The 26,225-nt window shown below is 34.1% G+C and overlaps 1 protein-coding gene across 1 annotated transcript; it reads right to left on the bottom strand.

Moving 5' to 3' along the window:
• Positions 1–10,335: 10,335 nt before the first annotated feature.
• Positions 10,336–17,686, bottom strand: LOC138316576 (PH and SEC7 domain-containing protein 1-like). The gene is made up of 10 exons (XM_069258256.1): positions 17,634–17,686; positions 14,331–15,788; positions 13,830–14,023; positions 13,554–13,612; positions 12,900–13,033; positions 12,405–12,507; positions 11,493–11,574; positions 10,923–11,151; positions 10,445–10,589; positions 10,336–10,368 (listed from the first exon to the last, which is right to left on the bottom strand). The coding sequence occupies exons 2-10, from the start codon at positions 15,686–15,688 to the stop codon at positions 10,336–10,338; spliced, it is 2,337 nt and encodes a 778-aa protein (XP_069114357.1). The 5' UTR covers positions 15,689–15,788; positions 17,634–17,686.
• Between the last annotated feature and the right edge of the window lie 8,539 nt (positions 17,687–26,225).

The raw sequence follows: 26,225 nt of genomic DNA, 5'->3' as shown, positions 1-26,225 counted from the left end.
AAGCGCATTCACAAACACCATCCGTAAATCCATTCAGTGTAATATATCACTGAAACAATATGAAAATACTCAAAAAACAATATATACCCGTTTAAAAATTACTTTGCAATACATACCTTTTGCCATGAGCCAAGAAAAAACGACACCGCCATAACGAGATTTTGGATACCGTAAAAATGACGTCATTCCGATGAATGTGACGTCACGTTTTAGCGGGACTGACTGACGTTTCATTCACGGAAGGTTCAAGTTCTGGTTTCAAGTTAGATAAAGTTCCGTCAAGATATGGAACAAATTCACTGATCGTATTGACGAATAAAGCATTTCGTACTCTACTGAGACGGATATAGCACAAGTTTATCCGCAGTAATTACTCTCAGTATGTGGGGGACAGTTTTGCCGGATAAAAAACATTATAGACATTCACAACATCACAGCACTGCAGCTGCACATATAGGAGCCCTAAATGAAACTCCGGCTCTTATATATATATACATTAAAATTAAAATAATTTAATTAAAGCGAATAGTCGAGCAAGTGACTGTAAAATCCGGTAAAAATGGTATTAAAATATAAACCGGAATTAATTCTTATGAATTAGAAACAATAAAACTTTCCCGTCAAAATCGCTGTACATGCGAAGAAAATAATAATAATCTATGGGAATCCTAAACAGTCCTCCCGACCTCGCGCTATGAGTGCTAGGTCAATCTTAACGCATGCGCAACATCCACCACTCTCCGTAGTAAACAAAACATGGCTACCGTAGTTTTTATGAACCAAAAGGTTTCCGCCCAAAACAACCAACTGACTCACCTAAAATGCGAAAGGAAAGGCAATGGAGCAGCGACAATCCCAACAACTGACTCGGTAAACATTACGACGCATGGAGAGTGTTAATACAACTTGTTATAGTGAAGAGAACAGTTCAAACGAGCACGCGGCTCCGGACCGCTACTGTACGTACCTAGGCCTACCCGGTACTCCCTGCTCAGACTGATAGTGAGTGAGTCTTCGTATTTTGATCATTATGTAAACAGTCCCCTAGCAGTATTTTTTCATAAATGAGTGGTCACATATGTCACATGTTCATACCTTTTCCCCAATCGCGTAAAAACGTAACCCTGGGTAAATAGCGGTTCGTTGTGTGGGCCTCTTCATCTGGTAATGAATCCCTGTATTATTTATAAAATGGTAACCGAGAGAATGCATGTACATTAGAATGTAACCGCTAGTGCATTATCAAACGAAGATTTGTTTCAATTAATCTATACTAATGATGAGCTAGCCGTCAATTCAATATCAGTTCTGATGTATATATTTTTAGATTTCTTATTTCGTGGTAAATATTCTGTGGTTCTTGTTCATGTGCTGGTAGTGTTATACACAAACATTTGTATATAGGAATAAACATTGTATGTTAATAGTAAAATTTGTATGTGTCTAATGTACGGAGAATACACATAACACATCTACATGTATTCTAAGCTTGTTCTTTAGATAAATGTGGAGGACCATATACAGGATTATTTCTGAGTCATAATACATACTATATAGTTTATAGTATTAGTACAACTGTACCTTGTTCATCGTGTAAATATGAACAAACTTTACAGTGTTGAAATGGGTTCGTGCAATGCCATGTATCAATTCTATAATTATTCTGAATTTTTGTTCTGAACTATAGATAATGAATTTGTATCTTTTTTTGAAACAATATTTGATTCTATCCAAATGCATCATGATGACACATTCACAACTTATAAAATGTTTTCTCTAAAATAACAAAAAAAACAACTGTAGTAATGAACCTACATTTATTCATTTATATATTATCATGAAATTGATCATTTCAATTTTTGTCATATGTCAACAGATATAAAAAAATTGTTGGTTCTTACTTTTTCAGGAAGCACCATGCATGCATAGTGACATGAATACCAGGAAAGTTCATCCTTTGGACCTGTATACAATTTATGTTATAACATATACATACAATTAGCATCGGAATGATGACTGAAAATGTTGTAGATGAGTGCTCTTGAAAGTAATCGTTCCTCAATATGACACAAGAAGATCCATGCAACAGATCATGTAACATAAAATTTGGTTCTAAATGTTCCTTTCAACTGTAATCATTAAATAAAATTTATGACGCAATATCTTTTCATTGTTTAACTTTGTCGAAATAGTGTTGTTTATATTAGCCCTCTAGCATCCACGTACTTATAATTCTTTGCACTCCATTTGCCGCTCCATGTGTTGAGGCAGCTGGTTTAAGTGAATAGCTTTTCATTGATTTTATGAGATGAGGACTTTGGGACATGAGATGCTAGAATAGATTACCTGTGTCGAAGGAATTTGCCTATATGTCGATACTTCGGGATATAGAGGTAGTCGCTACATAGAAATTTATTACTCAGAAAAACGATCAACTGAGTCGGATAATGGTAAATTGCGTCGGGCTGAACCAAAGTTCAGCATTGATTATCGTTGTGTAACGGGTACATCAGTCCCTTTATAGGAATCAAATACTGTTGTAACACATGTGTCTAAAATCTTTGAGTAATAGGAGTTAGTATGGAGGTACTATGGTAAACAGCTGTCTTTGATGGGATGAGCTTTTCTTAAAAAATGGTACCGTTGTTATGTTGTGGACTGGGCTGAGGGGATAATACAGAAGAAATAAATTCACATGAGGATATTATAAGATGTAACATACCATATTGGATGCATAGTGCTCCCAATTAGCATAGAACGGAATAACCTAATAACAAGCCATCTGATTAATCCCCCAATATGCAAATGACCTGATTCTTTGATATTAGCACGTACTTCCTCTGCCAGGGTAGATGGTAGCTATGTCGGCTAGATATGTCAACCCTACCTCCAAGGTACAACTCTCGAATCCCGCAGGACTCCTTCTGTCTTGTTGGGCAGACGGTTTGGGGCTTGGGTGGTCCCCACGCGTGCCCTCCCAACCCACCGCCTCCAACATCACACACCCCATACACTCATTAATTGTCCATGATATCTGTGATTGGCATCTCTATTCAGGTATTATTCCGAATAAAACCAATCAATGGGTATACACACTGTGTACTCCCTAAGAGGGGAACCAAACTTCATTCAAAAAACAGGAATCTTTACGAATTTCATCTTATTTTTGAAATTTTCCAATTTAATTATTAATTATCTGGATACCATTAAAACAGTATAGAAACCCCTCGGCTACAGACGAGAAGTACTGTGGGTACACATTTCATCTTAATTAATTACTTGGTGCGGCTCAACGCAATCTGTCTTTTTCTCCAACACGCACAAAAGAGGAACAGGAAAACAACAGATAAGGAAAGTCACTCATAAATGTAGGCCTATATGTTGTGGGCTGGAAACTTATATTATGATGTGTTAATTCTCACAGCATAGTCCTACATGGATTCTGTGATGAATTTAATAGATATCAATGTTTGAAAGAATTTCCTAGTGTAATTTCTATAGCAGCTACGAGTGGATATTAACGTTTTTACAAATATACTTTTGACGATTACATATATCAATCATAAAAATGTCTTTCCTTCCGCTGACATTCTTGCATCGCGTCTCCAGATAATCAAATCTGTTTACAAAGCATACAGTACCAGAACATTAATATTTTTTTTAAAGCTCTGCAAAAACTACACACTTGTACTGAAAATAGCTGTAAAGGGACTAATTTATTTTCACATCTTGCAGCTACATGCATGGACGTTCTGGAACGTTAGTGTCGGGGGTAATTGGATATGATTGTGTGTCGATTATGTGTACGTAAACCTTCATATTCGGTGGAGGGAAAAATTTCGACGTAATGCATGCGGCTATAAGGGCCCCGGAGCCAGCCCAACGCTGAATCGCCGAATGAGTTGGGTCGATGGCCATGGACAAGATGCTTTTATCGAAAAATTATTACAAAGCATTGTCATTAATGTAAGAATACTTCATTTGCATCAAATGTATCATCTCAAAACAACAATTTGCATTAATTAAATTAATAGGAAGTTAATCTAATAAACCAGACAAAACCAGACCTACAGTAGTTTATGTTTTATCTGTACGTGTCATATGTTGAATTTAATACACACAAATCAACAAATAAATGGCTAACTCCAATTACACATGTATCGATACAGAGTTTTAATTAATTTCTTTATATTAATCAAAAATGCACAACAAATAACAATTGTATACTACAGTATACAAATGTATAGACAAACAATTAAAAAATGTAAGCATTCCTCTAGGCATATAGGAGAAAATGATAGAAATAGTATTCTCAATTAACTCTAGATCTTGTACCAGAAAATGTAACCAAGAAAATCCTATATCTTACTATCAAAGATCTAGATAAAGGATAAAAAAGAATGAAAAAAAAAAAACATCAAGTAAAAATTGATATCATCAAGATAAAAATCAAGGACATAGATTTTTTTCATTTCATATATATTTCATTCTTTTAAGTTTGGAGTTCATCAAAGTAAATACAAAACACAAGTCAAATGTGGACCTACCAAGGTAAATGTACATAGGATTATCAATGTATGTATCCAAGAAAATAGCTAAAAATGTAAATTACATAGATAATATTCTATTACTAATATACATGACGCAAATATCATTCATGTAAAACTACCATTTTTGAATTCATTTTAGGTATCACACCATGGTAAACATCTTTAAATGTTAATTATAATTTAATTTAAATTGTTGACACAGAGAGGAAAATCCAATTCACAGTAAAGCAACCAGGCTTATCTGTTAAAAATACACAGTAATATTTTGAAATTAAATATATGATTAAAATGTTATACTGGCTTAGGTAATTATAAAATATGATAAGATTAAGACACACCTAGTCTTTTTCTTTAGTTTTCGCTTCATCTAAGTTTCTTGCAGAAAAAAACTGAAATAGACTTTATTCGAACTTATATAAATTTTTAAACCATGGATTTGATTCCTAGGAGATTATTGATGTTTTAAATTTACAGAATTTGTACCAAAATTCATGAAGAGTCGGTCCAGTTAGAGAAAACACAAATATTTTTTGTATGGCCTTATGCAAAATATTAAGCTTTGAATATTTAAAGATGCTCCACCGCTGACAAATGGTATTTTTTCACTATCAAAAACAGGAACAGACGATTTGGTATTTTTCTTCAGTTACAAAAGTTACTTACTTTACACCATTACCACCATCGAAATGTTTAAGCTTCTAATTTTACTTCGAGTTAAGAATATGAAAAATAATTAATTGCATCCCGAAAAAAATTCTGTGGCACTACATCCTATATAGAATGAAGCATAAAATTAAATTAATGGAACTGAAAGGATAACAAGCTAAACAAACTGGCATGTTTAAGTACAGTGTACATTGCAGATACAAAATACATTATCATTAGTATACATACTACTGAATATATGTACAATATATATTTTATAGTTAAGATATAAATCTTAAGAGATATAAAATTATTATACATTGTAACATAATAGTTCAGCTAGTATGTACGTACTAATGATAATGTATTTGGCTATCTGCATTGTACACTGTAGGTTTAATACATTCAAACCAGTTTGTTTAGGCTTGTTATCCTTTCAGTTTTTTTTTTTTTATTAATTTTTCCAATTTTATTTTATGCTTCAATTCTATATAGGATATAGTGCCACAGAATTTTTTCGTGGATTGCTCAATTAATTATTTTTCATATTCTTAACTCGAAGTAAAATTAGAAGCTTATTAAACATTTCGAGATGGTGGTAATGGTGTAAAAAGTAAGTAACTTTTGTAACTGAAGAAAAAATACCAAAATCGTCTGTTACCTGTTTTTTTGATGGCAGTGAAAAAAATACCATTTGTCAGCGGTGGAGCATCTTTAAATATTCAAAGCTTCAATATTTTTTTTGCCATAAGGCCATACATAAAACTGGAATATTGTGTTTTCTCTAACTGGACCGACATCTTCATGAATTTTCGGTACAAATTACTGTAAATTTAAAACATCAATAATCTCCTAGGAATCAAATCCATGGTTTAAAAATTTATATAAGTTCGAATAAAGTCTATTTCCAGTTTTTTTCTGCAAGAAAAGCTCTAGAGGAAGCTCGAAAACTAAAGAAAAAGACTAGGTGTGTCTTAATCTTATCATATTTTATAATTACCTAAGCCAGTATAACATTTTAATCATATATTTAATTTCAAAATATTACTGTGTATTTTTAAACAGATAAGCCTGGATGCTTTATTGTGAATTGGATTTTCCTCTCTGTGTCAACAATTTAAATTCCAAATTATAATTAACATTTAAAGATTGTTTACCATGGTGTGATACCTAAAATGAATTCAAAAAATGGTAAGTTTTTATATGAATGATATTTGCGTCATGTATATTATTAATAGAATATTATCTATGTAATTTACAATTTTAGCTATTTTCTTGGATACATACATTGATAATCCTATGTACATTTACCTTGGTCAAGGGTCCACATTTTGACTTGTGTGTTTTGTATTTACTTTGATGAACTCCCCTCCAAACTTAAAAGAATGAAATATATATGAAATGAAAAAAATCTATGTCCTTGATTTTATCTTGGACGAATATCAATTTTTACTTGATGTTTTTTTTTTTTTCATTCTTTTTTATCCTTGTATCTTAGATCTTTGATAGTAAGTTATAGGATTTTCTTGGTATACATTTTCTGGTAAAACATGAATCTAGAGTTAATTGAAATACTTTAAAGTGAATAGTCGGGCAAAGGAAACCAGTCTAAATGCGTTCTTTGGCCTTCCAAAAGTCATTGTATACCATAATGATGGTCAAGTTCCGCCAGTACGGGCCTTCCAAAAGTGTCCAGTTTTGACCATTGAAATTTTGGGGAAGCCCCGTGTAAATTTAGCACAGTTCCTAAATATAAATTCGCCAAACTCTTTGAAAACGAGGCTGCGTGGAAATGTCAACATGGACATGTGTTTCTCAGTCGTGTCGGTTTCGTTTCGTGTGATAAACCACTAATGCGGTATGCAAATTGTTGTTTTGAGATGATACATTTGATGCAAATGAAGTATTCTTACATTAATGACAATGCTTTGTAATCATTTTTCGATAAAAGCATCTTGTACATGGAAATCGACACAAATATTCGGCCGATGCAGAGATGGGGCCCCGGCAAGGGCAATTATTGCAGCATAGCATTCGTCGTATTTTACATCAACCGAATCATGAAGGTTAAATACAAATAATCGTAACATAATTTCCCATTTAAAACCACACGAAAACGTTCCATAGAACGTCCATTGCATGTAGCTGTTAAAGATGTGAAAATAAATTAGCTCATACATAGATATTTTACAAGTACAATATATGTGTTCAATTATTCGTGTAGTTTTTTGCAGAGATTTTAATTAAATTATCTATGTCTCTGGTTTTTTTTTTTTGTAAACAATATTTGAGTTCTGGAGAGAGATGACATGAATGTCCAGCTGGAAGGAAAGAAACTTTTATGATGTATATGTATCGTACAATGTATATATGTAAACGTACATTCCATGTAGCTGCTATAGAATTACAACTAGGAAATTCTCTCAAACATTGATAATATTTAATTCTTTACATTCATGTAGGCCTATGCTGTGAGAATTAACACATCATATATATTTCCAGAAAACATATAGGCCTACATGTATGTTACTTTCCTTTTCTGTTGTTTCCTGTTCTTTTTTGTGCTCTGGAGAAAAAGATGATTGAGTTGAAGAAAAGTAATTAATTAAGAGAAATGTGTACCACAGTACTTTGTCTGTAGCCGAGGGGTTCTATACTGTTTTAATAGTCCAGTAATTAATAATTAAATTGAAAATTTCAAAATTAAGATGAAATTGTAAATTCCATTTTTGAATGAAGTGGTTCCCCTCCTTTGAGATTACACAGTGTGTATACCCTTTTTGGTTTTTAGGAATAATACCTGAATAGGAACCTGAAATAACATGACAATCAATCAGGTATGTGTGTGTTGGGGGGGGGGGGGGGGCTAAAAGACAGAAGAATCATGAGGTTGGGAAGTTGTAACTTGAGTGGGGGGTTGTAATATAGAATAGCTACAGATAACTGGAAGTGGAAGGGTGCTTTATCATTGATCTGGTCATTGCATATTTGGGTTTACATGGCTTTTTTTTTTTTGGTTATTTAGTCTCATTGATTTTGGAGCAACTTTGAATCCATATGGTACTGTATATCTTTCTTTTTTCCATGTGTAGCTATTTCTTCTGTATTTCACCCTTCGCCCAAGTCACAACTTCCCAATAGGTACCACTTTTGTGTTTAGAACTCAAATCAAAGACAGATGTACATAGTACTACATACTACATTTTAGTCTATGTGTTTGTAATCACTGTTACTACTCACGTATTACTACATAAATGGTCTATGTACAAGTTACACATAGACAATAAATGTGAAATTTGGTTCAGACAAAAAGATTTTTAACATTTCAGATAACTTGCTAGTTTTATGGTTTTATTTATATGTTGAGTCTACTCTCTTGTAAAGTAGAATTTAGAAATCCTAAGACAATGGTATCTATATTGCTATATGTAAAAAAAATCCTTATATTTTAAAAGTAATTGAAAAGCTATCTCACAAGCCCTGACAAACAAATGGGCAGGCATATGGATGCAAGAATTATAATCACTGGATCTAGAGGACTAATATATATATAAACAAATATTTCTACAAAGTTAAACAATGAAAAAGTATTGCATCATAATTTTATTTAATGACTACAGTTGAAAGGAACATTTAATAAATTAATACTGTTTTAAATGTTCTGTTCATGATCTTCTAGGTCCATATTATATTGGAAAAAGTTTACTTTCAAGAGCACTCAAATCAACATTCTTCAGTCTTCATATGATGCTAATTGTATGTATATGTATACATACACTTGTATACAGGTCCAAGGGATGAACTTTCTGTATTCATGTCACTATGCATGCATGGTGCCTGAAAAAAAAGAACCAACAATTTTTTTATATCTGTTGAATGTGACAAAAATTGAAATGATCAATTTCAAATATATATAAATGAATAAATGTAGGTTCATTCTACAGGTTTTTTTTTTATTTTAGAGAAAACATTTTATAAGTTGTGAATGTGTCACTGATGCATTTGATAGAATCAAATATTGTTTCAAAAAAGATACAAAATTCATTATCTATAGTTCCAACATAAATTCAGAATAATTATAAATGATACATGGCTGCAGTACATTTCAACTCTGTAAAGTTTGTCATATACACATGTACAAACACTATTTATTATTATGACCAGAAATAATACTGTATGTGTCCTCCAAATATATCTAAAGAACAAGCTAAAACCTACATGTACATATGTATATGTGTATATCAGAACATATACAATACAATTTTACCAATTAACCTACAATGTAAATCCTATAATGTATGTGTATAACACTACCAGAACATGTACAGAACAAAAATTTACAAATTAAAAATCTATAAATATATACATCAGAACTGTATGAATTGACCGGTAGCATAATATTATAGATTAATTGAAACAAATCTTAGCTTGATAATGCACAAGCGGTTACATTCTAACTGTACATGCATTACAACGGTACATTTTATAAATATACAGGGCATTCATTACCCCTAAAGAGGCCCCACTAAAGAACCGCTATTTACCCCAGGGTTACGTTTTACGCGATTGGGGAACAGGTATGAAACATGTGACCATAAGTGACCACTCATTTATGAAAAAAATACTGCTAGGGACTATTTACAAAATGATCAAAATACGAAGACTCACTCACTATCAGCTGAGCAGGGAGTACCGGGTAGTAGGCCTAGGTACGTACAGTAGCGGTCCGGAGCCGCGTGCTCGTTTGAACTGTTCTCTTCACTATAACAAGTTGTATTAACACTGTCCATGCGTTGTAATGTTTACCGAGTCAGTTGTTGGGATTGTCGCTGCTCCATTGCCTTTCCTTTCGCATTTTAGGTGAGTCAGTTGGTTGTTTTGGCGGAAACATTTTGGTTCAAAACTACGGTAGCCATGTTTTGTTTACTACGGAGAGTGGTGGGTGTTGCGCATGCGTTAAGGTTGAACTGCACTCATAGCCGGTCGGGAGGACTTTTAGGATTCCCATAGATATTATTATTTTCTTCGCATGTACAGCGATTTTGACGGAAAATTTTATTTTTCTAATTCATAAGAAATTATACCGGATATATTAATACCATTTTTACCGATTTTACAGTCACTTGCCCGACTATTCGCTTTAACTGATGGAGCTAAATAAAGCTCTCTTTTGCTGAGTGTACAGGACGCATATTAATAACATGATTACTTGGTAGATAACTAATCATTTTAAAACCAAGAGAACATACCAGATTATATTTTGTGTAGGTTGCTGGTAACAACGGTCGCTGGAATTTCTTTTGTGAGCCTACAGCACCAGGCAGTTGTGGGGCGGAAAGACTGGCTGACACGAAATTGATGGTGTCGATCCATTCCTGGAGCTCACGACTGTCACTGGAGGCAGAAGGAATAGTATAATCTACTAGTGGTCTTTTACCATAATTAGACGGCATATATACTAATAGCACATCTGTATTATTCTTTCACCAAGGTACTGTACTATACAAATTTATCACTTTTTCTACAGAAATAAAGTTTACTGTTTCTCACTTAATAGTCATAAAAGGACCTTTTTACCTTATTTTGGGGGATTATGATTAAATTCCTCTAATTTAGGGGAATTTGGCTTAGATATTCGTATGATACATCCTGATATTTGAAGTTTCATGTAAAGAATATATTAAACTATACTCCAAATAAAAGTGTCAAATTCTAAACCAAAGTTACCTTGTTTGAAAGAGATATTCTGCCCCATCAGCTGTGTGAAGCCTGAAGACATGCTGTTTCTTTGTGTAGTCGTTGGCCTTGGAGGCAAGGCAGTGGTGAATACGTATAGCATTGTTAGATCCCTGTACCAGCTGGCCCTTCTTCATCCCATGTTGGTCCTTATACAGGTAGAATATCAAATCACGTAGAGACACATAGTACATCTTCCATCCTCTCTTTCCCAGTGGAGCTGAAAAAAATGGACAAATTATTGCACATTGAATTTTTAACATACCTGGTAATGGCAATATAACCAAACTTTCTATCTCATTAAGTCAAAGACCCAGCTCAACTTAAATTCAGGAAGGACTGAAAACATATACTGTTATCTGTGTGGCATCGTGAGATATATAACAATCATCTTCCTGTTACAGTACATTGTAAACTATCACACTACCTTAGACAATGACCAATAACATTTATAGGATTCTCATTTTGTATGTCACACCAAACAACAAATATCCCTGTGACATTATCACTGTTACTTTATAGGTCACATATATCTATAAATACATCTATTCCTATACTTACTCCTTCTCCTATCTGCCTCCATACAACACTTCCTCATCACATAGCCATTCTTGTATTCAGTCGCTTTGTCTGGGTCAGGTACCTTTAAACACAAAGTACAGATAAATTCAAATCCAATTCAAAACCCAATCAAGTATCACACCATTTATATAACAATTTATACCCAAGTGTATCTTTCGTAGAAATATATTGTAATATTATGAGAATAACAGGTTTAAATCCATAATTGCTATTCTGTGTTATAGTGCTGACAATGAACAGAGTAATGATGTATAAATAAACTACAAATGTTTTAAACATATTTCTGCCAACAGAAGCCTTAGTTTATCATATCCCCTCACACTTTCATTGCCTGGGCATAAAGAATTATAGACATGTTTCTAGGGTTGGATCAATATATCGATATATCGATATGTATCAGTTTTCAGCAGTGTATCAAATATTGATACGCAAACATGCTGTATATCACTGTATCGTTGTAACAACTCACCCTACTGTTTTTGTTTTAGAAATAGGAAATTCCAAACAAAAGTTATTCTAAAACATCATTCAAGTAAGAGCATTTCAATCAATAGGAAGTGTTTAAGGCATCTGTGTCACCTAGATGGATTAGAAATGCCTTTTCATAACTAAGAATACGAATTGACAGAAATCAATTGACACAGATGATAAACTGAATCAAATGTTTGGTAGATTTATTCCTGGTTATAGAAAGTTTTATCAAAATTGTCTTTTATTGTCACAATGTTCAAAACACATGGTCAACTGAATTTGAAAAAGAGGTTCACTGTATCGTCAATATGTATCGTGTATTACTTCATCGTATTGTCAATATGTATCGTATCGTTTTAGACCTTCCAATACCCAGCCCTACATGTTTTGTGTGGAAAGCTATAACAGTAAAAGACTTACATCCAGGAAAGGATTGAAACCTAAAGGTGGTGCTGACATATTGGTTAATGGTACAGCTGATCGATCCTCAGTCTGACTGTGGTTCTCTTCATGGTCGTCATCACTGTAACAAACATCACCATTATGTCGTCAATTGATTATAGATCTACCTCAATCGTTATAGCAAGTGGAGGACCTTCCATATTCAACAGCTTGGTTATCTTTGTACATTGTCCAACAGGTTGGACAGAATCCATGGTGGTCACATCAAAATTCATAAGAAAATTTGACCCCCGACAGATCAGGCAAAAATGTAATCATACTATGTTAAGTAACTTTAGAGTTTCATTTTTTTTTCTATCATTAATTTTGGGAGCATCTTCACAAGTTCCTTCTTTACAAATTTTACAATGACTTTTTTCAAAAAATAAATTTAACCAACCAGTTCTTCATCATACAAGATACTTGATTAAGATCTTACTTTACTGGTGACAAAATATAGAACATTTGACTTACATTGCCCACTCAATAGGTTCAGCCTTGATGTTTTGGTAGATCACTTTGAGAAGTTCTTTAGGAAAATTATCACCATCGTTGAGCTCTGCCAGGTTTTCTATGAACTCTGCGCATGTCATCTTTCTACCAATACTCTGGAATAGAAATCAATATAGCTATGGCATGTGCTGTATATAAATTGTAAGTACACAACACTGTTCAGGTAAGAATTATCGGGAACATTAACTTATGTAGTACAGATTAATACAAGCCATTTCCTTATAAGTAATATTTACCACGGTAGATGTCTTTGTTAGTCACTAATGTGGTTATATGTCCTAAGTGATTTTTGATGATTGATTGTTTAATATTTTCTGTAAATTAATCTTCAATTTTGTGATACTAAGATTAGGTTTACATTCCTACATTTTGATAACATATTTAAATAGATCAATCACCAGTCGTGGCTTACAATACAGTGGACCTGCATTAATTCATATCTCAAAATTCTGACAGAAATATCAGGAACAGATTTGATTCCTGACAGAAATAAATGGAATCCTTTAGTCCAAAACATTCACATTCCAGACAGATTGGGCTGGGCACACAAGTGTTTGATTTCTCGAGAGACCACTGTGATGGTATTCAGTTACTTATACTAATTGATTATCTTACCTGGCCATGGAGGTCTGTGTTCAGTAACATAATAGCACACGTGAGGGTATGACAAGCATCTGAAAAACACAAACAGATTAAACTTTAAAAAATTCATAAATACATATCTTTTGAAAAAGTTCAGTAATGTATTAAAATATGAAATACAGGGTATCAGTCGTCATCAGAACCAATTTACCGGTACATTAAAAAGGTCCTCCTTGAAGTACATTTCAGGAGGATAACTACAAAACAATAGTTCTACATCAATATCAAATTACACCAATGTACACATACCTTCAGAATTATAAATTCCTTGATTACTTTCCATGTATCGCTTGGAGAAATGAGCTAGCACCCGTTCCCGTTCTTGTGTCTCCCCTATCAGACAAAACTGTCGTAGGAACTTTCTGAGAGCTGTATCAAGTGTATCCTTTTCAAAATCGAAAAACTTGAGGTACTCTTCAGATACTAATGCACCAAAATCATTTCTGAAACGAAGAAAACAGCAGCTCTGCTTAAAACATTGAAACAAAATTTGACTTCATTTTGACATTGTGAATGGAACCACGGCATTTAATACATATTTATACTATAAAGTTATAATGAATATAGACATATTGAAACGGCCCTCAGTAGGATCAGTCACAATAGATTTATCCTTACACAGCATTCATGGTGAAGTACAGCTGTTGCTACATTACATAAGTCTGTGTATTTACAGTGTAAAAGCATTTACAGATGATAGTAATCTCTACTTCATACAAGTCAATAATGTACCTATTAGTAAATACTTACTTCTTGCTAAGATGCCTCGAAACATCTGATTTTTTGAATCCGTCCAAATTAAACAACCGTTTGGCAAGTCGCTGAGCTGACGGTCGATCAACCCCCTTAGCGAGAGGTTGATAATCTAAGAGATTAGGATCAAGGGAAGGGTCTAAAGAATATCTTTGAGGCTTGCCATCATCTTCCCCAACATTGCTTTGTGAACCCTCTAAACAGTTGTTGTTTGCAGCACCATTCATTTCACCATCCTCTTTGCTTTTGGCTTTCTTCATGTGTGCCTCGTCCGCTAAAGTTATAAATCCAGGTATGAATTCTTTGTCATGGCACTTATCGGTCTTGTGTTCTGGAGAACTATCAAGACTTCTGGAGGCTAACAACATGTCCCCTTCCCCAATGCCCTCCAGGGAAGCCGTAGAATTAGTTGTGCCATGTTGTGGTATTTGATCTAACGAATATGCCTTATTATCTTCCTCTATATCTATGGCCACTAAAGAGAATTCAGATTGAAGTTCCTGACTTTTACTTGGACGTACACTTTGGTGACCTCCACTCTTACTTTGCACAAACTTTTCGGCACTTTTACTGGTCACCATTTTCAAATGATCTGTATCTTTTTCTGATTCATTATAATCCTTCACATTTTCACTAGAACTATAAGTATCACTATCTCGAATCCCTTCTGTTTCTGGAGAAATCAGACGTTCAGAAGAATTTTCAGTCTTTCCTACTAAACACTGCAGCACTGTTTGTTCAGATATGTCGGATTTGATATCAGAAGGCGTTGAGACTGACGAAACCGATGTACTTGCAGCTGACGACTGTGACCTTGTCATTTCTGCCAAGTCCTCAGAACTTATCAATGACAAGTCTGATACACTGTTGGGTTCAGTTGCTTGACTTCTGTCCCTTTCCAATGTCCCCGAATCCTGATCCTCAAATCCCGACTCGGCGGACCGTTGATTGTCTTTATTGAGGGTGGTGCCCTCTGTATATTCCTGAACACCTTTCTCCTCTATGAAAACAGCATTGGTGTGAATCCCTATGTCGCTCAGATCTCCTGTATCACTGGTGTCAGTACTGTCAGATGTGCTTCTGTTGGCCTTGTCTCTCGTCTTCTGTGTGGTCCGAATTATCATATCACCTGTCATGACAAAAGTTTCAAAACCCTTGTCTTTCTTGGTGTTGTTGTCGTTTGAACTGGTCTCTTCAATCTTGGAATGTGTGTCCACCAGTCCATTTTCCTGAAATATATGTTTGGGCTCCTCCTTGGTCAGCTGTTTGACCTTATTATTGGCCAAAGTGTGACCAGTGGCCCTGACCGGCACGGGAATACGGGAGGAGGCACTCTGAGCGACACGGTCCACCATCACCACCTAGCATGAAATCACATGAGGCATCCAAACCATCAATCCGTCACAACCTTCCCATGAGTATAAGGCAAATTTTATCACCATGACATATTTTCATCTGTAAAAAGGAAATATAGTATCACCATTTAATCTATCAGAATATTACCCTATATTTAAATTTCACAAGTGACAAGTCTTGTACTATGACTCAACCACCATATAACAAACCACATACCTTATAGAGTAATAGAGAGTAAAGTAGAACATTTAATTTGTATCACATACTTACATATGTTGATTATGTCATGATGTGTTATGATACAGTATATTAATTGTCTTAAGACCAAAAAATATAATTTCACCAGCCTAAGACTACACCTTATGTATACAGAAATCTTCCAATAATTATCTTCCTTATTGATTAAACCAAATTTTGTATTATTAATTAAGGAAGTTCATGACACATGGTTTCTTTTATTTTGGAAAAAAAACCCAGGAAGTTCAGTAGCCTTGATTAAACTCCAGTATCAAGTTTACCTAATTTAATCTATACCTGCTCATGACTATGGCACGGGAGTCGACATATATGTATACCAGTGTTTGAGTACGCTAATTACATATTTTTACACTACAAAATAATTACTTCATCAAATTCAAACTACAAAAGTCTAAAGGAAATAAATATAATTAAATAAGTAATATACAATATTATTAATTTTTTTTACAATTATAATGCGATCACTTCACTCATAGGAATTGATAACTTCCCATGATCAAGAAGGAAAGAAATATATTCAATTTATATTTCATGGTCAGAACCTAAATAAGATGTCAACTTATATATAATTATTATCATTGACAAGTTCTTTAGGGTTGGATCATGAACATGCATGTTTTTTTTTTTATTTCTGTACATGTGTTATGGGAATTTTGTATGTGCAAAGTCCCTGTGAATTCACTCAGTCCATAACAAGACTGTTTGCAAGTTACATGCATGTATGTAGGAGTTTTCGTCAATTCATGTTTGCTTTATGTGGACCAAACAAATGTTATAAAAGTAGCATTATATGTAAATGATCCAACACATCATTGGATAACCACATGTCACCTGACCATGACAAATGATCAAACAGTGAAATGTGGACTTTTCAATGGTGAATGGAACCAACAATGGTTTTCTCACACTCAACTTACTTTCATCTGTTGAAAAACAAAAACTAATGTTTCGTTTGTGACAAGAAAGAAAGACATAGTATACATATGTAGTGTGACAGTGCTGTTGTGTGCTGTCACTCCTTGTCTAACATTCAACTCTATACACCACCTCAACCAGCTAGCCACTAAAATAAGGCATTAGTATGACACATGTACTATTTATAAATCAAATGTACACGTAATTATGATCAAAATATCAGGTAAATAAAATTTATACCCTTGCGGTTACGTACACAGGACAATTGCAGTAGTGATTTGTTATCAATGTAAAAAATAAAACACGGTCACAGCATATTTTCTGGCAAGATATGCACGTGTCAGTGAATAAAGTAACGGGAACCAATAATAAACTTGGCACAGTCTCATCAAACCTCTGTGAGGATACAAGTTTTCTACAGTACAAGTTGCATAAAACATCCACTGTTTACATGGTATAACATATAAAGTTCCGTGTAATAAACGTGGATCTATAGACAAATATATATCTAGGTTAGATTGTTAAGGTCTAACATGGAATCGGAGTTATAAAAGGGGGAGTTTCAGAAGAAACTTGACAGACGGGTCTTTGTCGCTATCACCATCGGTTAATTTTTTAAACATTTTGCTTGAAGCGATTTTTTTGGCCCATGATTCTGATATCAAATAGGCTTATGATTAAAATAATGAACGGACAACCGCTTACATATGTACAAAACAAATACCTTATTTTGCGTACTACAAAAAAGTCAAGTTGTAATAAAATCATTACCATTTTCCTCCATATTGAAATTTGTGGTCGATACTAACTCGCGAAACTACGCCGGTGAGGGAACCAAACGAATTCCGGAATTTTTGATGTGGGGGAAAAAATATATTCTTGGCGATGCTAAAATACAACTCAAACAGGGGACAATCCTTAAAATCGATCAGCACTTTTATGTATGTTGTAGCTTTCGTCTACTTTTTTTTTATCTAACTCTTTATTAAACTGGGATCACATAGCCATCCATCTACTTTTTAATAGTTCGGTGGCTGGGAGCAGACATGACATAAATAAAATTATTGCGTTCGAACGAAATAATTATTGCGTGAGAACGAAAATATTATTGCGTGTGAACGAAATAGATATTGCATTCGAACGAAATAATTATTGCGTGGGAACGAAATAGGATTATAGTTATTGCATTCGAACGAAATAACAACGGTTCACTTTTGGCTATTTCAGAGATTTAGATAGTAACTAAAAGGAGGTCCATTTACCTGTGTCTGTGTCTCGCAGGCTATACAGTAAGGCTGTAAATTAAATAGATGATTTTTTTTTTTTGATTTTTTCCAATCAGTTTTAACAAGGATTTATAAGTGAGAAGGATTCGTGACTGTCTCTTTCCATTACTAAACACCACGCGAGACGCCTATTTTCTCAACAAATACTTGTCTTATCGAGTCAAACGATCGAAACACCAATGTAAAGTTTATAAAATTTCACAACGTTTATTACTTGCTTTAAGGACGGAATATTTAGAGGATATATCTAAAATTTTCGTTAAAAAAAGACAGCTCATGAAGTAAGGGCCCCGCTTCAAAAAGTAAGACGGTAACCCTCGTACCCGCAAGCTACACCATTAAAAATCGACTGAAATTATGACATAAAAGCAATGCATCTTCTTAACCTATCGTGCGTCAAAGACAGTGTATTGTTAGAGACTCTATGAAATTATTAGATGTCGTCAAACTAGCTCAGATTATGCAAACACCTCGACACAATATTTTTTGACAGCAGGGATATCGGTCACATTTATTCACTAAAACGTTATAAATTGCAAATAAATAAATTTTGCTGCCACAAAACTGTCCCGTTTACTAATATGTAATATATGACTGTTGGAAGAAAATATTTCATTCATTATATCTGCTAGTGGAGAATCATATACGGTGCTTAATTAGAAGTTATGAAAGTGATATCGGTTAACTTAGAACTTTAGGGATGACGGTCACATCCAAAGTTACGAAAACTGTGGATAAGACGCCAAAATACTTTTATTGAATTTATCTGATCTTGAAAGACGACTTTTGAACCCCCTATCAGCAAATGGTTAATGAGCTATTGAAATCGCTTTTCGTCTATTGCTCATCATCAGTCTGTCTTTTTTTTCACAGCGTGGCTATCGGTCACATTTTATTCACCGAAATATGTCAAGTGTAATTTTTTTAACTTTACTGTTATTTACTGACATAAAATACCTTATATTTCAAATAGTAGCTATAGTTGATTTTATCCGCTACAAAAGTGACATACATGTATAACCTAGTTGACGTTTTGTTGTTTTAAAAAGGATGTCGTTCACAGGGTAACGGTCACATCCAAAGATTTTGAAATGCTTTGTCGCTTCGTAAAGATTGCTGAAATAATCATTCAGGTAAAGAGGAAATACTACCGAGATACATGATACATCATGAACTATTATCGTAACAATTTTTTTTTGCTGAATACTTTGGTATTCGTACACTGTATATTGTTTAGTTTTTGTCTATACATGTATTTGTACACACCCTTTGTTCTTGCATTGTCTTTGCGTATATACAAGAAACTACATAAAACTTAAAGATGTAAAGGCATCCGATGTAAACAAAAGGAAAAGCATACTGATCTATAAGCTACAGAAATACGTGAATACATGATAGACAGGATCACTGAGGGTTTTTAGCTGATAGCGTTAGTACAGTTCTTCATGACAGTTCACTGATAGTTTCTCCAAAGATTTAACACACAATAACGATTGAAAAGGTACTTAGAATATATCTTAACAACAATAGCACAAATGATCATATGCAAACAAATTATAAAAGCAAATCAGTTGATAACAGGAGGGCCAAGAGATATCGTGACGTTTACCATTGGATTTACAAATCGGTCAATTTAACATGTTGGTCCAATATCTTTAGCGCTTCATGTTGAATTAGCAGATGTCCAGTTGGCATTCATACTCCCCTAATTGTCAACTGAATGCAATTTAATGAATACATTTTCATTTGATAACACTTGTATGATAACATCCCAAGATATTTGTATCTATAAAGAAAAAAATCAATATCGTCAAGGACGAAACAGCCATTTTCGATGGCACAAAAATTATGACATCACATAAAAATAAGCTAATAGCAGATCATGCACCCCTGAATGTCAAATGCGCCTGGTAGGTATACATATTAGGGTTGCAGTGAAAAAGTAAATATATGTATATGAATGCTATAAAGCACCGTGGTAGTCAAATAATATCAAGATAGCCAAATAATCATTATTTTGTAATCTTATCTGTCTCAAAAATGAGCATTAATAAATCAAAATATCTATATCGAACAAAATATTTGATAATTGTATGTCTACATGGTAACGAACTTGAAGTTGTCGATTACCGCGTTTTCCCATTGGTGCATTATGCACAACAAGAGTAAAGAGAGAGATACATGTAGTACTTAAAAAAATCATTAAGTATTAAGCTCACATGTTGAATTTGAACCATAGCAACAAGTCCATCTATTAGAATCAAGAAAGACGACTTTCTAAAGATGAAATTTAAAAAAGATCCTTAATATTCTCTGGTAAATACATGTAGCGGTATCGAAATAAATCGATTTCAGTACTTTCAGAGAAGTAACAGAAATTAAAGACGGACGGATGACGAGCAATGGGTGGAGGCTATTTTCATAGCTCGCCAACCATTTGCTGATGGTGGGTTAAAAAGATCAATTCAATAAAAGTATTTTGACGGGGTATCCATTGGAGTTGCATGAATGCGTAAATAACGACTACATGTACAATGCTGTAATATTCAATTTTCGTAACTTTGGATGTGACCGTTACCCCTATAGTTCTAAGTGTGACCGATATCACTTTCATAATTTCTAATTAAGCACCGTCTATGTTTCTCCACTAGCAGATATAATGAAGGAAATATTTTCTTCCAACAGTCATATATTACATATTAGTAAACGGGACGGTTTTGTGACAGCAACATCTATTTATTTACAACTTTTAACAGTTTATTGAATAAAATGTGACCGATATCCCTGCTGTCGAAAAATATTGTGTCGAGGTGTTTGCATTATCTGAGCTAGTTTGACGATATTTAATAGCTTCATATAATCTCTAACAATACACTGTCTTTGACGCGCGATAGGTTTAGAAGATGCATTGCTGTTATGTCATAATTTCAGCCGATTTTCATCTTGAAGCGGGCGTTTTTTCATTGTTTTTGTGTGTCCGATATCACTTCCGATGACGTAGGTTGTCCCCATTGCCATTGAAGGCTGCGCCGGCGGATATCAAAGGAAAATCAGTCGATCGTCGCCCAACGTCATGGTCAGTGCACAAACACAAATTAAAGCTACTTCCCCAAAACCCGGTGTGACTTATCCTTCTCATCAAGGATTTATCCTTGTTCCCATATACGTCCTTGGCTTTAAGAATGCATAGAACCAGAGATTTAAATATAATTTAAATCTCTGTTAGAACCATATTGAAACAAGCGTCAATTTTTACTATAGCCGAATTGCCGATTTCCAGGGTTAAACTCATTAAATTTATATGTGCCGTATTTTTTCATTCTCATGAATCAAGAAGAGCTTTTAATAGTAGTCGACATGTACACGGCTTACGACGAACGTCTTGCAGTAAGATAACCGATAGAAAAGATGGCGATGACGTCACACAAAGGTACATCCGGGCGCTCAAAGGTACAACTCCGTATACATGGTGGGAACACAGCCGCTTGCGATGTTTGTTTACATTTTATTGTAATAAATAGAACGGCAATCCAAGAAATGTTGCTTTATTTTACCTTTAAAAAGTGTAAATAAAATTATTCAAATATTGAGTTCATCAGGGTGGTGTCTTATATATGTCCATTCTTTTTCTAGTTAGTAACAAGCACCTCAAATAATCTTATTGACATTTTTCAGAGACAATTCTTATCTAATACAAATTAGATGCCCTTAATTCGGTTAAAATGCATACGGTGTTATACTGCCATGGTAGAATGAAACGTAGCCCGACTCTGGTCTGGTGTTAGGGCAAAAGTATCTCGGGCTATGTAAATCGAGGAGGCATAAGATAATTAAACAGATATTACATTGTTTAAAAGTTTCGTGTAATAACTCCAAGTTTTCGCGTTGATAGTTTTCCATAATAACGCGACAGTTTTGTGTTATAACGTCATAGTTATTTTCTTCTTCTACCAAAATGAGAACAATCGGCTTTCGTATAAAAAGAAAATAAATAAAAATATATAAATATAAAAAAAAATGATATTCCGAATTCGCATATTACAGAGTTATCTGCACTTGCGGGTAGGTATTGATTGTGACGTCATGTGTTTGTGAGCGTAACGTCATTCATACGTTTCGGAGAAAACGATGTGAATGTGCGCTCACAAAATAATAATCAATTCTTATTTGTTTTCATGCTAAATCCAACTCTCTGATTGGCAGATTCTTTTTCTTCATACTGGTACTTTGAAGAAAAAAATCGAGAATGACGCGAAATTCGACGTATTCATGACGTCACAATAGAGACGTCGACGTTGCGTATTGATTGGGAAAAATAATTTATTGGAAAATCAATATAATCGTACATTTAAACGTATTTTATGTTATCAAGTAGTCTAAAAAATTAATTTAAGCATTGATGTAAGTATTTTTTTAAGGGTTATGAAATGAATTTTGTTTGTGCAAACTTTTGTGAGAACCGTTTGCAAACAAAATTTCGTGCGTGTTTGGTTTATTATTAATTACTGCATTTAATTAAAAATATCTGGTCGAAAGAATTCCAGTTTAAAACGTTAATATTCTCAATCTCTAGCCTTATAATGACATCAGAAACAAGTTCATCGTATAAATTGTTTTTCAGTATTCCGGAAAAAGCGCCCTTCCTATGGTTTTTCTATTTCGTGTATTCTCGCGTCAAAAATCATGTGACTGCCGATAACACACGGGAATAAAAATGGCGAAGCTGCTGGACGTAGTGACGGTAAGAGCGTGCTTTATCATATTGTTTTCTGTGTTATCAGCGATGCTATGTGTTGAAAATAAATACGTCATCTAGTGCCAGCTAGGATGTATTTTTGTTGATGTCACCTGGCTTCTGTATTTCTACTATGTCCCCTTTTACCACTGAAAGCAATGTTGCGTAAACACTGATCAGTCTCAAATGTCAACAACGTCGACGGCAGACATGGTACAGCTGTCCTAGCAGCGTTTATTCAACCAAAACGACCTCCGACCAAGGATATACCGATATGAAGAATTTTGTAATCTTATGTCTATATATTTCCCATTATATTGAGATGTATTTTAAGGAAAATGCTTAAAGATTAAAATGCTTGAATGTTATGAAAAAAAAAATGTTATGCAATGTCAATACTTTTATATTTTGGGGTCGAGTGATGAAGATGTCACGAAATATTCACAAGCTTTTTCACCTCTGGATCGTGAGTTTGAGATATATGATCATGACTGCGACTAATCAATGATTTTCAGGGTTTGCGCTGGGCGTTTCATAAGTGTTGAGTCATCCTCAGATAAAATTGGGTCCCTACGGTTCTGGAATTTCATAAAAAAAAGTGTGGTCCTTTTCATTATCTATGCTTATAAAGAAAAGGGAAAATGCAAATGCAAACTCAGACTTTTTTCTGCAGGTACTCCAACTTTCCATCTAAATCTGAGTGGTATCTGACGACTCAACCTGAATGACTCTAGCTGTTAATATGTAATATAAGACCTGATAAAATAATCAAACCAATCAACTGTTTTGGTTTCTGAATAGGAAGGCAACAATTTTTATCAATAAAACACAATGTATAAGGAAACTTTGGCTATGTAAAGAGGATGATCAAAGATAAAAACATTTTAATTACTAAAGTGTGTCTTACAATCTAATCTGTGATCTTTTAGATTTAAGTCACTATTTAAACAATTGTATCATATGCCAAATGTACATTTTATTTATATAGAGGGTCTTACATGAGTGGCTATATGATATGAAATTTATCAAACGACTTCAATAATTTGATATGGCACAAACCTTTAGGCGATTGGTATAGCAAATTATTTAAAGGGACATGAACCTACAATTCGCTCTGGCTAATTCTTTTACATAACCAAGAAGCAAAATATGGCATAAATGTATTGTTCTACATTTCTTATGAAACATATAACATAAAATATTGACAAATTCCACGTCATTGTTAAGTATTTTAATTAATATCGTTGAAATATCAAATCGTTGATCAATACGATTAAGCAGGTACAATATGGACGCCAAAGCCAAAGTCACGCACGTTAAACAAATAAACTACATAACCACTGAGAAGGTGATAAAATGACTTTTAGGCAAGACAATTCAACTAATGAGGTAAACACACTACTGTTTGAGCGATTTGACCAGTTCAAGACAAAAGTTGCATTACTCTACGAGCAAGGGACAGGGTTCGGCATACAAGAAGTTCGACCACAATGTGTAATGGCGGACAGTGAGCGAGTTTGAACATCTATACACATGTCACAGTCATGGGCTTTTCAGGCATATCACAGTAAAACCGACTGATGATTTAATTTCCATAAGAACTGGTTTTTCCGATATATGTACAAATTTTAATGTTCTCTTAGACTGAATTGTCCCTTTAAAGGGACATGAACCTAAATACACCATGTAAATTTGAGTAAAATACATATCAGATACCTTACTAAGTAATATATATCAGTTATTGTGCAAAAGTGTCAAATAAAATAATTATTATGGAAATTCCATCTTGTATTTTGAACTGGCCCGGTCGAATTTTTATAACGATAGTATAGTAGTGTTGAACTTTAGTGACCTCCCATAATGCACTGCACTAATGTAAATAAAATGGTGGGTCAAAAACTTGGGTGAAGTGAACACAAACAAATTCTGATAGAAAACAGTGTACGTCAAGAGTAAGTTACGTGCACGATTTGGAAAGTAGATATACTGGTAAATACAAATGGATCGCTGAAAGCAAAAGACGGGAGCAACTCTCCACTTTATACTTGCGTGATGTAAGTCTCATTTGACTTTTGATTTATCATTCTTACGTTAAATACAAATTGTTTTATAACAAATATGGCTTAAACTTCATTTGTCAACCATCGTAAATTAGAAAATAATCTTAAAATGTGGGAAACAAATATTCCTTGTCATGTCAGCAAGTTTGTTGTTCGTTATAACCTCGCTTTCGGCCAGCTTTCGTTTTGTGTTCCAAAAATAAAATATGACGGTCTATTTTTATCATTTTTGAGGTAGGTATTCCCCACGTTTTCCTGTCGTTTTAGATAACCAATCATTGTAATAAAATATTCAATAAACATCTGAAAACCATATCTTACATTGGTAAATATAAGATCAATTATGCAGTCACAAAGCTATGACAAATCAGGACTGAGAAATTCAAAGACCAGTCAAGTGAAAAACAGCACAAAAAGTCTGGAAATATTATACCACAGGCCAAAATACACCAACACAGAACCTGTTATCAGCTGGTGGAAAGTGTAGTCAGTGCTAAATCAGTTCAAAACCGCATACGACAAGTTGAGCCAATAACCCCAGGCCAATAGCAGTCTGCGACTTTAAGCACTAGTCCGATGCCCATGACTAGTAATTTTACAGACGGTCTAGTGTCAATCTTAATGAAATAGTCTGATTGCACTATAGTGGCTCCCCATTCGATTAATATCGTTAAATACTACAAGAGCAGTGGTCAGTTGCATTTTTCAATACATTTTGAGTGCATTCTTTCTGCATTATTTCAGTCCGGATGCATAATTTTTTGATAATTTATATTCTGGGATTTGAGTTAAAAATTGTAAACTGATCATGACAGAATTTTAAGTGCTGAAGCAAAACAGCTGTATCTGTATATTTAATTTGGACTAGTGATGAAATAGTCGGACTAGTAATATAAGATTAAGGGGTTTACTAGTCCGAATGACTAGCAGAGAAAAAAATTAGCATCACAGACTGCAATAGTGCACTACATGTACACCATCATTTCATAAGTTATAAGAATTCGGAACTAACAACATACCATACCAGATACAGACTAGCAGATATAGTTCTAATACCTAGTTACAGTCTCCGTCTACAGTTTGAAGGTCCTAGGTTTGAGTTCGAGCTTGTTTTAGGTATTGGCCTTTTCTGGTGCTAGATACTAATAGAATTGCAGTATGTGTAATGAATAATCAGTGAAGTATTGTGTTTTTTATCACAAATTTAGTTGAATGAGGAAGGAATAAAGTAGAACTAGACTGAGACGGATGTCAGTGTCCAGGTTAAGTCTAGAGGTTAAGA

The sequence above is a fragment of the Argopecten irradians genome, chromosome 2, assembly GCF_041381155.1.
Source record: "Argopecten irradians isolate NY chromosome 2, Ai_NY, whole genome shotgun sequence".
NCBI classification, from domain to species: domain Eukaryota; kingdom Metazoa; phylum Mollusca; class Bivalvia; order Pectinida; family Pectinidae; genus Argopecten; species Argopecten irradians.
Note: the sequence above shows the minus strand (reverse complement) of the source record. Positions and strands in the feature narration are given on the sequence as shown.